This window comes from Homalodisca vitripennis, chromosome 2, assembly GCF_021130785.1.
Source record: "Homalodisca vitripennis isolate AUS2020 chromosome 2, UT_GWSS_2.1, whole genome shotgun sequence".
NCBI classification, from domain to species: Eukaryota; Metazoa; Arthropoda; class Insecta; order Hemiptera; family Cicadellidae; genus Homalodisca; species Homalodisca vitripennis.
Genome location: NC_060208.1, coordinates 3,592,152 through 3,608,761, shown reverse-complemented (window position 1 = coordinate 3,608,761; position 16,610 = coordinate 3,592,152). Strand labels below are relative to the sequence as shown.

Below are 16,610 nucleotides of genomic sequence, written 5' to 3'. Positions count from 1 at the left end.
CATTTGTGACACATGATAATGTTCACTATTTGTGTTGTGAATACACTTTATATCAGGTGTGTAAGACTCACCTGTAGTTTTCAACTGCTGCAACACTCTGTTTTATAAAAGTAGATTTACACCATTCTGATATAATTGAGTTTCATAGAACTGATTTCACTCGCTGGGAAAATAAATACAGTGGCTTTAAATCAGCATTCAAATCATCAATTTATTAGTTGAATACACTACTTCAAACATCTTGTGACATTCTCTATATACACACTCAGTACGTGCACAGCAAACTTAAATTCGGGAGTCTAATTTAAAATTTGATATTTAACTAGTTATTCCATCCCACCAGATACATTCAAACACAGTCAATTATCACTGCTCAACATTTCATGAATTAAATTTAAATATCACGTGTAGAGTAACAGAAAGAATTTCAACACGTGCTGCCCTTACGGTCTCGGTATTCAGAAGAAGGAATCAGACCGAGATCTTTCTAAAAACGTACTGGTTTACACAACAGGTCCACAAACCGGAAATGAAGGGAAACCAACACAGCTCTTTAGGCTCCAATCCAAATCGATATGTTCAATTTGAATGACAAACATCTTTCTATACACTTACTTTCAATTTCTGCTTATGGTTGTCAGTGAAAAGCATTTGAGTTTAAATTTAACCAATATTTATCTGTTACAAAGGATAATATACACTTAAAAACGAATGCACGTGTTGATAGGTCACTTTTAGCCTCAGAAAATAAAACACACAAATATCTCTGGAACAAAATTCATAGCACCATCATCGGTAACAACCCGTTGGACCCTTGGTTAAGTGTTAGAGAGGGCTGAAGCCTAACTTTGCCTGGTAAAGTAAGACATTCTTTGACTTTGATTTTAATCCAACTTTTGGCGTAAGTATTTTAAGACAAATATTTGAAAAGTTTGTGTATACTTTTCCTTATTATAGAGTTTGCCGTCATATTGTCCACATCTCCATACTGCCAAACACTTGTTGACGGGTGTAACTAACGATTGGTTGGTGGTTGAGCACTGAGGTTAATTTGATCTTACCTACCCTGACTCCAGAAGGTGTGGCAAGGTATCACATCACCTCATTTGAGGCTTTGGGCTTTCTCTTAATCTCATTTGATAGATAACATTTTATCTTTTAGTAAGAACATTTTAAATAGATGTAGTTTACTCTGAAAATCCACTACCAATTCAGGAATGCCCAAGACTCTAAATTTGGACCCTCCTTTTTTTGCTTTTATAAATTATATATTGAATTGTGACTTCTAGATTTATACTCTTAAGATCTCTATACCAATCTTAACCGTAGAAGATAATTTAATTCTGCAATCAGTTGAATTTCAGCTTCTCTATCAATAGATCATGACCCAAATTCCTTATTTTGAGTGTAAAGATGATCTGACAGACAAAAATAGTTTTGAGTTTCCAATCATGTCATTTTGTGCAGACTCAGTAAAAATTGAGAGGGTTCAGTGGAAATAGTATTTTTATTTACCTGTTATTATTTAATTTCCAAGTTTGTAGGAACAATATAAAGGGGTTGACAATAAATAACACTGTGTAATAAAACTGATGGAATATTTATTTCCAAATATATTAAACAGTTTGGTTCTTTTTAGTAATGAATTAGTCTAATTAATTTACATCACATTAAGGATGCAGAAGCTTTTACAAGAAGCGTATCATCAGACAACATAGGATAAGCTCAATATTGCAGTTGTGCTTGAGTATAACTGACTCGTAGGAACCAAACAAACATTAAGTATCCACAAGCATTTACTGTTAACATATTGGCCAACAGGAAAATACCAACTATCATATTATATTTATTGTACATTTAATAAATTATATGTCATTTGTGATATGAATATTGAACACTTATTTTAACAGTTGATGGGTAGTAACAATGGTTCAAAAATAAAAACTTAGTTGAAATAATCTTATTATAAGAACTACATATTTTATTTAAACGAACATTTTCTTAAAATGTAACAGGTACTTAAAAGATAATATATTTCCAAAATATTTTTAAATATAGAAACATATGAAATTAAATTATAATTTCATAAACATTTGATTAATTTAAGTTTCACTTAAATCAATAATTAACAATCAACTTCTACATTTAATTTAAATATATTTATAACTGCTATTATTTTGATTTTATTATTCGATACATAAGAACAAAATTCAAATTCTAATGAGACATTACAATAAAATATTTTATACTATAATAATGAGTATTTAAAATCCACAATATTATTACTAGGTCCATATAGTTATGAATAAAATTGTCATTCTGGTTTTTTAAATAACGACAATTCGTTAAAACTAAAATCAATATAAAAAATAGACAAAGAAACTTTGTGATAAGAGTATTGGGAATTTACATACAATGGAAGAGTTATACACAACTTTGCTAACCTAGCACCTAAAGGATGGATACAATAGGACAAGCACAATAAAAATAGAAAATAATATTTTTGAGCTTTTAAACTACTAATTTGTTTTATAAACTGCCATATCTTACTAAAAATGCAAACAATATATCTCTTTTCTCTACACAACACAATTCCACGTTTCTTGCAAGAGTAAAATTTTAATTGAAGATTAAATTGTAAGACTATTAATATTGTTTACCATTATTATTTTTTAACACTAATAACTGTTTGTTTTGTCATTGATTTAGAATGGTTCTTTTAAAGTGATAAACTACTTCACTTCTGTTTGAATACTTCCTCAATTCAGTATTAAACCCCCCCCCCCCACTTGTGTAAGTTGTAAGACCATTAATATTGTTTACCATTATTATTTTTTAACACTAATAACTGTTTGTTTTGTCATTGATTTAGAATGGTTCTTTTAAAGTGATAAACTACTTCACTTCTGTTTGAATACTTCCTCAATTCAGTATTAAACCCCCCCCCCCCCACTTGTGTAAGTTGTAAGACCATTAATATTGTTTACCATTATTATTTTTTAAACACTAATAACTGTTTGTTTTGTCATTGATTTAGAATGGTTCTTTTAAAGTGATAAACTACTTCACTTCTGTTTGAATACTTCCTCAATTCAGTATTAAACCCCCCCCCCACTTGTGTAAGTTGTAAGACCATTAATATTGTTTACCATTATTATTTTTTAACACTAATAACTGTTTGTTTTGTCATTGATTTAGAATGGTTCTTTTAAAGTGATAAACTACTTCACTTCTGTTTGAATACTTCCTCAATTCAGTATTAAACCCCCCCCCCCACTTGTGTAAGTTGTAAGACCATTAATATTGTTTACCATTATTATTTTTTAACACTAATAACTGTTTGTTTTGTCATTGATTTAGAATGGTTCTTTTAAAGTGATAAACTACTTCACTTCTGTTTGAATACTTCCTCAATTCAGTATTAAACCCCCCCCCCCACTTGTGTAAGTTGTAAGACCATTAATATTGTTTACCATTATTATTTTTTAACACTAATAACTGTTTGTTTTGTCATTGATTTAGAATGGTTCTTTTAAAGTGATAAACTACTTCACTTCTGTTTGAATACTTCCTCAATTCAGTATTAAACCCCCCCCCCCACTTGTGTAAGTTGTAAGACCATTAATATTGTTTACCATTATTATTTTTTAACACTAATAACTGTTTGTTTTGTCATTGATTTAGAATGGTTCTTTTAAAGTGATAAACTACTTCACTTCTGTTTGAATACTTCCTCAAATCAGTATTAAACCCCCCCCCCACTTGTGTAAGTTGTAAGACCATTAATATTGTTTACCATTATTATTTTTTAACACTAATAACTGTTTTTTTTTGTCATTGATTTAGAATGGTTCTTTAAAAGTGATAAACTACTTCACTTCTGTTTGAATACTTCCTCAATTCAGTATTAAACCCCCCCCCCCACTTGTGTAAGTAGTCTGTTTTTTTATAGATCAAAGGAGATGTTCCTTGAAGAAATGTCTGTCGATATTTGTAAATGCCAGTCTTGGCCAAACAAATCGTACCACATTCGGTTTTCTAGTTACTAAAATACATTATTTTCAATTAAAATTTGTTAAATTTAATTCTATTTTTACTAGAATAACCAACATATAATGTAACATTTTGGTCTAAAAAGGGTTTTTTAATGATTCAACAATTTTAATTAAACATTCATCAATAGCCCATTATATGGTCTATTAAAAACCACATTGTCAAAAATTATTTATTTTATATAAAACAAGTTTGTTTATACATTTGTATATAATATTACTTTTACTTTCCATTAAACTTATACAGAGCTTTATTCAAAACTGTCCACAACTGATGTTCAACAATTTGGAGTGATCTTATTTTTGTTGTTGGATGATCAGTCTGGTGCTAGGGGCGCTTCAAAAATAATTTGAAAATCTAAAACCTCTCGTTTTTTTTGTTTTTGTTTTGAACTGTCTTTTACAAACTATGAATTACATTTTTCAAGGAAAAAATAATGTGCTCTATACTTTTTCTAGAGAGCATGTATTTTAACTCATAACTTTTAATTTTAAAGTCTTTGAAAAAGAAATATTTTGTATACAATGAATGGAAATAAGAACCCAACATTCAATTAAGTTATATCTTATAAATAAAAAAATGTGTTGTTAAGCACTAATCTTAAGAAAGGGCTGGACGAATTCGGCTAAATCTTTGTTAAAATATTCATTAAAATCTGAGGAAAATTTATATGAAGAGATGGATTACAAAAGTTATCTGCAATATTTTGGAATTCAGAAATAAAATTAATATTTATGTTTCATAATCCAAATTTAACTGACACTAAACAGTTATTGACACTTCACCTAAAGTTCGACAAATTGATTGAAACATCTGTTTATATTTCAATTTTATAAAATACCTTAGTATACAGTGCTTGATAAGTAGTGTAATGCAAATAACAAATACAAAGTTAATATCTAAATTTTATTCCAGATTGCACCAGTGCCGAATTAAAAACATGTAATGTATTGTAAATACTATTTAAACACTGTAATAAAAACAACCTTAATGAACAAAGTTATGAATATTTTACATGAGATAGGTACTTAAAACTAGTGGGCTTCCTTGACATCGCGATGTAAAATTTTAACAGTGGCTTATGGAAAAACAAACAAACGAACAATAATTGACATGCCTCAACGATCATTCTTTCCTAGACGACAGTCTGAAAAACAACAAGACTTTTATAACATAAAACCCTATAAACAATTATTTTGGAATATTGCATGAACTTGATAAGGATTTCCCCCTTATACCGGAAGTAGGTAGGATTTGCCCCTAGGTTGTAATAGGCTTCTCAGTCCAACATATGTATGTATATTTTCTTCATCTGGACAACAAGGCAAACACAACTATGGCACTGGAAATATTTTAGACCAAAAGTAGATCACAAGACCCGGAAGTAGACGCTTTTTGACCAAAGTAGATTTCCGAGAGCTAAATACGTATATAGTTTTTATACTAAATAATAAGACAAACTATACTATAAGTGAATTTAAATGGCCAGAAATAGCCACCTTTTAACCGAAGTAGATTTCTCAGTCCTACGTTTATATAGCAGTTATCCGCAAAACAAACAAAAGCACTTTTACATTTATAATGTTATTAGGATTAGGATTTGTAATTTGTGTGCAGATTTGAGTAATTGTAAAATCATCTGTTGCGACAGTTTTAATATATAAGGCATGACAAAAATCAAGTTAATTTTACACAATAATTCAAGTAACGTTTAATAAATTATGAAAATTACTTCATGATGGTCATTACTATTCATATTTATAAAAGAAATTATGAACAATTTAAAATTTTTTGTAGGCTTAGATGTCCTGCGAACCAAAAAAAATTATAAATTATGCTACATATACATGTAATTGATTATAAAGTGGTCTAACCACTTTAAGTTCAACCAGAAATTTATTTTAAAGACATCATAACTTGGCGCCTTTAAATAGTGTTTGGCTATTTAGGATATTTAACTGTCTCGTAATTGCAGTTTATAATGTGCAGGCATTTGAAAACTGTTATCTTCTAAATTTAATTTGTAACTGCTTAAATTTGTAAATCTAATTTTCAAATCCACCTAAAGACACACAATTTCATTTAAATCGGTCAAGCTGTTTAGGAGGAGTTCAGTGACACACACAGTCACAGTTTCCTTATATATAGGCCTATATAAGTAAGTTTTCATTTAACAATTTTTATATTAGAGTTGTAGGGAAGGTAAACATTGTAGAATATCAACATTACCTTTTTCAGCTTACCTAACAGTTTTAATCTAATTGAAAAAAAATGTATAAACATCAGATGTGGTTAGTTTTAAGCACAACTTGTATTTAACTTTACACAACTCGGGTTAGTATCAGTGATGCTTACACCATATTCAGACTCCCACCATTCCCAGCTGTATATAAACAAATTTGTGCGGATACTAAAACGACATTCACAACACCGAAGTTAGATAAAAATCAATAAATGAGTTGGACCATTTCTAAATCCACCACTCGTTCATACAAACTCACCAGCCACATTAGACAAACGTACACTGTAAAAGTTGTCTATAAAATATAATAGGTGTAAAAAACATTGGCGGACACTCTCTGTATAATGGACGCGCACGGGGGAGGCAGGATACCTTGAAGGACACTCCCACACAAGCTGAACTAGCCGGGGTTTAGGAAGCTGCGGTAAAAAATCTGTACAGTAAAAGTTAGTAGTTGGCAGGAAACTTGACCTCTCTGGCGGGTTGCTGGTTCTCCACAATCCACACTGATCCACTCGAGCCTTTCTGAAGAATGTGGATCAGCCCCTTAGCCACTGCCTCGACCCTAGGGACATACATCGTGTGTGGAGAGTTAATTACGTAGAGATATGTTAAACACATGAATTCAATCATACAGTACTTTTGTGCAGAACAAAGTTACTCATGTCATGGTGACTAATTCTTCTACTGACTTGTCATATTGGCAATAAGGTTGTAACAGCTCCGAGACTGCCGGCTGCTGAGATACACTGCAAGACTGTTTATAGCACATAGCACAAGAGTAGCAGATTATTCCAATCGCACACATATTATGTTCTTACAAGAGTATTGGTTACTCAGTACACACCCAAATAATTTTTATGAAATTCCAATGATGCAGTGAACGTGTTAATTAACATTTAAGGAGTTTGAATACCGGTTTGTAAATTTCTACCCTTATCATCTCTTCCCTTCTGAAGCTAGGAGTCACAGTAGATATCTCTGTTCTGCAACTAAATATATAGTGATGGGAAACAGGTGTAGATAAGCAGGTATGTATGATGGTGTATTGCTCAAAGCTCAGTACTACAATCCTACTCCAACTTATTCATTAGTTATTCCTCCTATTCTTAACTTTAAATTATCATATCAAAATTTTCTTGTTTTAACATATTTGTTTGGAGGAAGAATGGGAAATCTTAAAATTAGGACTCAGGACAGGTTGTACTCAAATCTGGTTGAGATGAGAACAACAGTATACATTAGATACAAATCACTTCCTACATCCGTTACTTCTGAACCACGCTATCAAAATTCTTGCTCTCAACGCCAAGGCTTCATACTCAACACTCTGCTGCCCCTGGACAGATGATACAGCGCTCAGCTTAACTTGCCTCGTGTAAAAATTAACAAATTTTTGTCAAATTGATCCTCCTAAATTTTTACTTGTTACACCTACTTACATTGTATAACATTGAATAAGGTAGGTAAATTTTACTATATATTTACTGTCTATAGTTATAGACACATTGACTAAAAATTAGTTTTTTATAGCAAGAGGTGTACAGTGTATTAAAATATGACAGAGAGGCTGAATTTAAACTTAAATGTGTTTCATAAAAAATATAGAGGTATAAAAAGTTTCAGCAAATACCGTTATATCACACATTTTTGTAAGCTCCCACTATACTTGTAAGAATATTGTATTTTAATTTAGTTAAGGTATAAACACTAATTCTGTTTTGTTTCAAAATTTTCTCTGAAACTTTCTTTAAAAAACATTTATTTATGTTTAATAAACATTATTACAATGATTGACATGTTGGCCTGATTGTAGATACTTTCGTGGACACACGATGTAGTAACCATGCTAAATGTGAGGAAGAGTCACCGTTACTTGAAAAATAGTTCTTTTAGTCTGTGTAAATGCCAATGTTTTGCATTTTATAATTTAATTCATCATATCTATAAAACTCGTGTTTGCAATATAACCTATGAGAATTGAAAGAACTGAAAGTCACAGAAATTGATTTGGGAATTCTACTCTAATGATTGGCATACCCAAGAAGTGGTCAATGAATACACCCAATTACGAAAAGAAAAATGCACATTTTTTCAATGATACTAGAATCATAGTAAATTCTTTTGATTCCTTAGGATCAAACTACATCATTCCTTAACTTGTTAAGATCTTATAATTTGTACTGTCCTAATACCAAGTGTAGACGTTACAATACTTGCCTGGACAATATTGTAAAGAACAAGCCAAAGAATAGTTTAGAATGTCATGTGCTACATCCCGACTAGTCCGATCATCTCATGTGCTACATCCAGACTAGTCTGATCATGCTCATGTGCTACATCCTGACTAGTCTGATCATGCTCATGTGCTACATCCAGACTAGTCTGATCATGCTCATGTGCTACATCCTGACTAGTCTGATCATGCTCATGTGCTACATCCTGACTAGTCTGATCATGCTCATGTGCTACATCCTGACTAGTCTGATCATGCTCATGTGCTACATCCTGACTAGTCTGATCATGCTCATGTGCTACATCCTGACTAGTCTGATCATGCTCATGTTCTACATCCTGACTAGTCTGATCATGCTCATGTGCTACATCCTGACTAGTCTGATCATGCTCATGTGCTACATCCTGACTAGTCTGATCATGCTCATGTGCTACATCCCGACTAGTCCGATCATCTCATGTGCTACATCCAGACTAGTCCGATCATGCTCATGTGCTACATCCTGACTAGTCTGATCATGCTCATGTGCTACATCCAGACTAGTCTGATCATGCTCATGTGCTACATCCTGACTAGTCTGATCATGCTCATGTGCTACATCCTGACTAGTCTGATCATGCTCATGTGCTACATCCTGACTAGTCTGATCATGCTCATGTGCTACATCCTGACTAGTCCGATCATGCTCATGTGCTAATAATAATAATAATTCTTTATTGCAGTAAAACAATGAACAAAATTGCATTGCAAGCGTCATTTCAACATATTGATTTAAAAATATATAAACTAAAACCTATCTTATCATAGGCACAGTTAATTCCACATACTAATGTGTGAACCTAACAATATATTGTATTTTGCATGTTTTGGATATCAGAAAAGGATAAATAGAATAATAATAATAAAATGCTAATTTTCATCCCAGCGGCCCATCGTAAACTCATCAACAGAGTAAAATGCCTTTGACAACAAAAAGTGTCTTAATCGAGATTTGAATTGTTTGGGTTCATTCATTCGTTTGAGATCTCCAGGGAGCTTATTGATTAACTTGACATCCATTTGAGATGGCAAGTGTTCGAACATAGCCGTTCTATGCTGTTCAGTTTTGAAATTGTTCCTGCCTCTGGTCTCGTACTGATGGACGTCCCTGCCCTGAACCAGTTCACATTTGAATCGGCAGTACAGGGTAACGTCTAGAATATAGAAGCTGGGTAAGGTTAGAAATCCAAGCTCCCTGAAGGCAATTTTACACGACTCCTGGGTTTTAATTTCGAAATTATTCGAACAGCTTTCTTTTGTGTTCTAAATACTCTGTCAAATTTGTATTTAGAACAGCTGCCCCATAGTCTCAAACCGTAGGTCAAATGTGGATGTACTATGCCAAAGTAGGCAGTTTTCAGTACATCAAACGAGCAGAATTTTGCTAGATTGCGTAAGACATAAATGCCTGAGGTACATCCCCAGAAACTTGGTGGATTCGGCTTCATCTAAAATAGCTTCATCCGCCATCACAATTGGTCTGTATTCGTCTTCTTGTTGACAGAGACAAAATTTTATAACGTTAGTTTTGGCATAGTTAGTTTTTAGATTTATCTTTGAAAAGTGCTCGATGCATGCGTTTAGTTCAATAAAGGCTTTGATCTCAATATCTTGTTTCGTACTTGATCTGATGCAGAGAGTCGTATCGTCCGCATATTAAATCACCTCTCCATTTTGAATTGATGAATTCAATCTGTTGACGTAAATGAGAAAAAGTATGGGCCCCAAAATTGAACCCTGGGGAACACCGTACTGCATTTTTACTTTGCCTGACAGGGTGTTCGCGATCTGCACACACTGCTCTCTGCCACTGAGGTATGACGAAAGCCATTTATGTGGCTGACCTCGAACACCACATGTCCATAACTGATGCAACAGTGTCCCATGATGCACACAGTCAAAGGCCTTTGAAAGGTTGAGAAATATGCTGAGCACTTGTTCTCGCCTCTCCAAGCCATCAACAACACAGTCAATGAGTTTTGTTACAGCATCAATCGTCGATTTGTTTTTCCTGAATCCGTACTGCTCAGGGTTAAGAATTTCAAACTGTTCAAGAAAACCTTCAAGCCTTCTAATGAAAACCTTTTCGAAAATTTTGCTAATGACAGGAAGAATGGAAACAGGACAGTAATTACTTGCGATGCAAGGATCATCCTTTTTAAAGATCGGAACCACTCTTGCTGTCTTCAAAGCTGAAGGGAAAACGCCTTGGGCGAAGGACAGATTTATCAATTTAGTAAGTGGTGTCAAAATGTGCTTGAAGCAACGCTTGATCAGCCACACGGACATTCCGTTGATGTCGCTGGACTTCTTCGGCTTGAGGTCTCTCAAGACGACTGCCATCTCCACCTCCCCCACAGGAAACAGAACCATGGAAGAGACCGGTCTCACTACTACATTTTCTACAAGATTGTCACAACTGAAAGATGTGCTTGGTACAGCCACAGTCGAAAAAAAATTATTAAATTCGCTAGCCACTAGAAATGGGTCGTCTGTTAATTTACCGTCAATTTTTAGTTTCGGATTTGATTGTTTTGAGTATTTTGTTTGTGATGTAACGCTTTTTATTACTTCCCACGCACTTTTTGAAAAATGTTCTGTGTTCTCCAATTTTTGTTCAACATCTCGTGCTTTAGCGGCTTTTATTTCCTTGCGATAATTTTGTTTAAATGTTCTATAAAAATTTTTGAAGTTTTCGTTATTTGATTTTAAATAAATTGAATGATAAAATTTGAGCCTTTCTCTCAAGTAGAGAATATCCTGAGTAATCCAGGTATTACTCTTCCTATGAGATCCCTCCTTTATCATTCTATATGCTACATCCTGACTAGTCCGATCATGCTCATGTGCTACATCCTGACTAGTCCAATCATGCTCGTGTGCTACACCCTGACTAGTCCGATCATGCTCATGTGCTACATCCTGGCTAGTCCAATCATGCTCGTGTGCTACATCCTGGCTAGTCCAATCATGCTCGTGTGCTACATCCTGACTAGTCCGATCATGCTCATATGCTACATCCCGACTAGTCCAATCATGCTCGTATGCTACATCCTGGCTAGTCCAATCATGCCCGTGTGCTACATCCTGACTAGTCCGATCATGCTCATATGCTACATCCCGACTAGTCCAATCATGCTCGTGTGCTACATCCTGGCTAGTCCAATCATGCCCGTGTGCTACATCCTGACTAGTCCGATCATGCTCATATGCTACATCCCGACTAGTCCAATCATGCTCGTGTGCTACATCCTGGCTAGTCCAATCATGCCCGTGTGCTACATCCTGACTAGTCCGATCATGTTCATATGCTACATCCTGACTAGTCCGATCATGCTCATATGCTACATCCCGACTAGTCCAATCATGCTCGTGTGCTACATCCTGACTAGTCCGACCATGCTCATATGCTACATCCCGACTAGTCCGATCATGCTCATGTGCTACATCCTGACTAGTCCAATCATGCTCGTGTGCTACATCCTGGCTAGTCTGATCATGCTGACATTTTTACTCTATTTTATGATAATAAATCTTTGTAATAAAGTAGATACAAAGTACAGTACACAAGATAAAAGTTTTAAATTTTTCTGCTTTTACAGAAATATAAAAAAAACCGCATTGAGATATGACATATTTTATTTTGGCGGGTACAATGGCTTTTGTTTATTTTATTAAATTGTTGACAATTTTTTATGAAGAATGCTGTGTAGTTAAAAATATTATTCTAACTCAGTTAAAGGCAAATCGTTGGTTAAATGGTTTATGCCATAAATAAAAAATACTGAATATACTATGTACTTATATGATGTTTTTAAGAATAGTAAACATATTGTCAATGAAGGGATCATAAGAGAGCATATGGTTCAGCTAAAATAGAATACAGAAATCAAATAAAACAAGCTAAGATATAAGCAAATGAACACTATATTAATAATTCAAAAAATAAATTTAAAGCACCATGGAGGGTAATAAGGTCTGAAAGTAACAACGAAGTAAAAATTAATGAAGTGCTAATTCCATCTGATGAGTTCAATCATTATTTTATCAAAGTTGCCTCCTAATTTAGTAATACAGATTTATCCTATTTAAATTACAGTCATGCTATTGAGATGGTAAACAATTGTGTTATACGACATAGAAGTGTAATACCTCATTTTAAGTGGACATATATTCTTGTAAAGGATGTTTTATTCTGTGTCAACAAACTGAGCTCCTCAAATAATCTAGGATGAAGTGTATTAAAAAAATCTGACATGATTGTTAAGCATATTATACATTTAACAGTAGAGCCTATAACTTTTTCTTTTATTTAATGTTGGAACAAGGTGTATTTCCACTAGCTCTTAAAGTTACAAAAAAACCTATCTTTAAAACATTGTAGACAAAAATCTCCAGGAAATTACAGACCAATACCTCTTATACCTATATCAGTAAGATATTTGAGTACTATGTCAAATTATATACTTTTCCCATCGTAACAAACTCCTATCTAAGGAACAATTTGGATTTTTGCCAGGACTAAATACAATCAAGGCTGTGGGAAAAGTTGTTGAAAATATATTGTTTAATTTTGAAGAAAAAAGTATTACATGTGCCACGCTAATTGATTTGTCAAAGACATTTGATTGTCTTTCTCATGAGCTACTTCTAAAAAGATTGTATCTGTACGGAATAAGAAATAAGGAATTAGAGCTGTTTAAGCCATACCCATTTAATATGAAACAAATGGTTGTTCAAGGTAATGGTAATTCTGAGTATAGAAATATACAAATTGGGGTCCCTCAAGGTCCTGCACTTGGGCCATTTTTTTATTTATAGTTGAAATTAATGACTGCTTATAGTATACCATGATTTCTGTTTTATATGCTGACAACACAACATTAATTAATAAAAAACATAATCTTAATAATCTCAAAACGGAGCAGAACACTATGAAGATAGCTCTTGAGTGATTTCAGGCAATCTATCAGTAAACAAGAACAAAACCGAAAAAATTGTATTTTCTTTACACGGTATATATTTGGAAAGTACCCTTAGCTGGTCAAGTCATATCAACCAGCTTTGAACAGAATTATCAAGAGTGGTTTTTTGCTCCGTAAATTAAGAAATTGTGTAAGTTTAGACAGCCTTACGACAGCCTACTATGCATTTAGTAACTCAAACTGTGGAAAAACACCTTGGGGATGCAGTAGTGAATCGCAAAGCTTTTATATGGCAAACGCTAATAAGCGTTATAAAAAATGTAAGTGATAAGAATTCGTGCTTACCATTTTTAAAGAACTTAAAATTATGACTTTGCCATGTATATCTATAATTGTGTACTGAATGTTGAAGAAAATTTAAGTAATTATCAAAACTGTCAAGATGTACATAAGTAGAGTACAAGGCAAGAGATATGCTTGACCAACTTTCTATAAGATTACAGAAAACAAAAATGAGCCATATATACATGAAAATTAAAAATTTGTTATAAATTGCCTGAAAATGCATGGTAAGTTACTATTAATAGGTTTAAAATTATTCTGAGCAAATAGCTAAGAGAAAAGTGTTTTTACAGCACTGATGAGCACCTGATCTGTGATATTAGTGTGTTAAGATATTAATTACTATTTATTATTATTTTGTATTTATTAATTTTTTGTTTTAATCTTGTTATGCTTCTTGGTTGTTTTTGTTAAATCCATGTTGTTAGATGTAAGAGTATGAATAGTTGTCGTGATTTAATAATTGACCATGATTGTATAAATTTGACCATGTCTATTGTATCAGTATTGTCTAATGACAAGATGAGTCCCAGTAATATGTATACTCACATCTGGTGAGGTCTGTTATCATAATCCCTGTGGTAGGCTGCCTCGTACTCGGGCGAGAGAAGACCTTTCTTGATGTCGTCAGAGTGAGTGTCTGTCTTGGTCGCTCCAGGACAGACAGCCATCACTCGCACTCCTGACAAGTTCATGTGGAAAGGATCCTGGACAACAAATTCATGCTATAAACAATTCACTTTTCAAGTTCAAAATGGCTGACTATTTAAAGTATATACGAACAACTACAAAATTAAATTGAGATATATTTCAGCCGTATAAATCAACGTCTTTGTCCGTTTTTTGGAAATGTAACTTTAATCAGAAATCACTGGAAAACAGTGAGTTACAAATTTATATGGGGTGGAAAGGTACATGACCTGAGCAGCATGCTTGGAATGAATTGTTAAACATTTCTGTTAATGGGGTTTGGGTGAATAAGGTCATCTATTTTCTCTTTGGATCAATCAAACTATTCCAAATAACCCACTTGAAAAATAAACTCAAGAATTCTAAAGATGACTGTGTTGTTAGTAGTTGTGGGTCACCTGTAGTGAAATAAATGCCCTGGAGTTTTTTACTGTAAAGATAATTTTAAACCTTACTTTTAGGCCCTTATTTATGATCATAGCATTATGTGAGATGTCTTATTTTAAAGATATAATTAATATGCTTAAAAATACAAAGATATAATTAAGTTTACACTTATTGAATATTTAAATAACGAAATACATAAAGGTTGAGTTTTTCTGTATGACCTGTAATAATATCGTAAAAACTAGAATGCATTTGGATGAGTATTAATAATATTTTTTAAAATGAGACATCTCCCATTATTCTACGACCAAAAATAGGGTGCATGCAAACAGTAGATGAGGTTAACATTGTTGTTATGAGGCTAACATCAAGATGGCTGTCAGTACGGCCAGCTCGTAATTTAATAGTTAAAAGTTTACTGCTAGATTTGGTTGATTTTACTTTTCAAATGTTTCCTTACATAAAAAAATACCTTGAAACATATTTTTCCTGGGTTAAATTTAAAGCGTAGAAAAATGTTTGTAAGACATTTTTAACATACAGGTACACAAGTTTTTAAGTGGTGTTTTCCAAGCTGCTTCAACCTTGTGTTTCTAATACCTGTATCTCACAACAGTCTACAGGGGAGAAATTGGACATATTACGAGACGTGAAGAATTGTTCTCGTAAAAAACAATCTTCACAAAGTGATATTGTGGAAGAGAGCTGCAAAGGGCAATCACTTGAGAGTCTCATGACATATCACTTCTGCTGTGCCACTTAAATACAACACAGACTAGTCAAGGAATACACTGTTGTCACATGATAGACACATTGATGATATCATACAGTATTTTTTAAATAATCACCTGATATTGAATGTTTTACTTTTATAATACACCATGAAATTGTTGCAATAACTTTTTTTTGTTATACATTAAATAGCAACAAGATGGAGCCGAGAACTAAATCGCCAGAAATAAAGGAATCAATGGAGGCAACACTTCAGATTTAGATCTCTCTCCCTCTTCCTCCATCACTCAGTTCTTCTCTTGCCCTCATCCTCTCTTAAAGTACAATACTAATGATGTCTTTGATTTCTTATATGTACTATTCATTTTGATTTTGATAAGCTGAAATGTTTTTTTTTCAATAATATTTATTTCACTGATATAGTTATAAATTACTAATATCATAGAATACTACTTCATACCATGAAGGTAATTCATAGAGCACTACAGTTGTTTAGTATGTCAGTTTTATTGTTACCACAATTTTTTACAAATTGTTACTTAAAATCAGAAATGTTCAAAACATAATATTGCCACAGATTAGATTTTGAAAAAATGGTAAATTTACCAGCATAATTCTAATTTTTCAAGAACCCTACACAAATTATTTAGAAATAAGCGTTCACATAGGTGAGCCATGGCAGTTGTAGTGTGACAGGCCTACAATACCCTCCACTAGCTAGCTACTGACCCCGAAAGAGCGTGTGAAGCCGATGAGAGCATGTTTAGTTGCGGTGTAGATGGGGACAGCAGCACAGGGTTGTAGACCCAGAGTGGAGGCAGTGGTGACCACGGCACCCCCCCTCCCTCCTTTCTCTCTCCCCAAGAACCGCAGCGCCAGTAGCGTACCTCGTATCACTCCATTCTGAGACCAAGTCATACATCAGATTAGTGTGATTTTAAAACAATTAATTTCTAAAATTTCA

General features: G+C 33.4%; 1 protein-coding gene across 1 annotated transcript in view; it reads right to left on the bottom strand.

Moving 5' to 3' along the window:
- Positions 1 to 5,978: 5,978 nt before the first annotated feature.
- The window catches only part of LOC124356064 (15-hydroxyprostaglandin dehydrogenase [NAD(+)]-like), a 32,373-nt gene continuing 21,741 nt past the window's right edge, over positions 5,979 to 16,610 (bottom strand). Inside the window, exons 4-6 of the mRNA XM_046807230.1 lie at positions 16,376 to 16,549; positions 14,387 to 14,544; positions 5,979 to 6,860 (exon numbers count right to left, since the gene is read on the bottom strand). Coding sequence (XP_046663186.1) covers positions 6,743 to 6,860; positions 14,387 to 14,544; positions 16,376 to 16,549 — 450 coding nt within the window. The 3' untranslated portion in view covers positions 5,979 to 6,742. The remainder of the gene's footprint in view (positions 6,861 to 14,386; positions 14,545 to 16,375; positions 16,550 to 16,610) is intronic.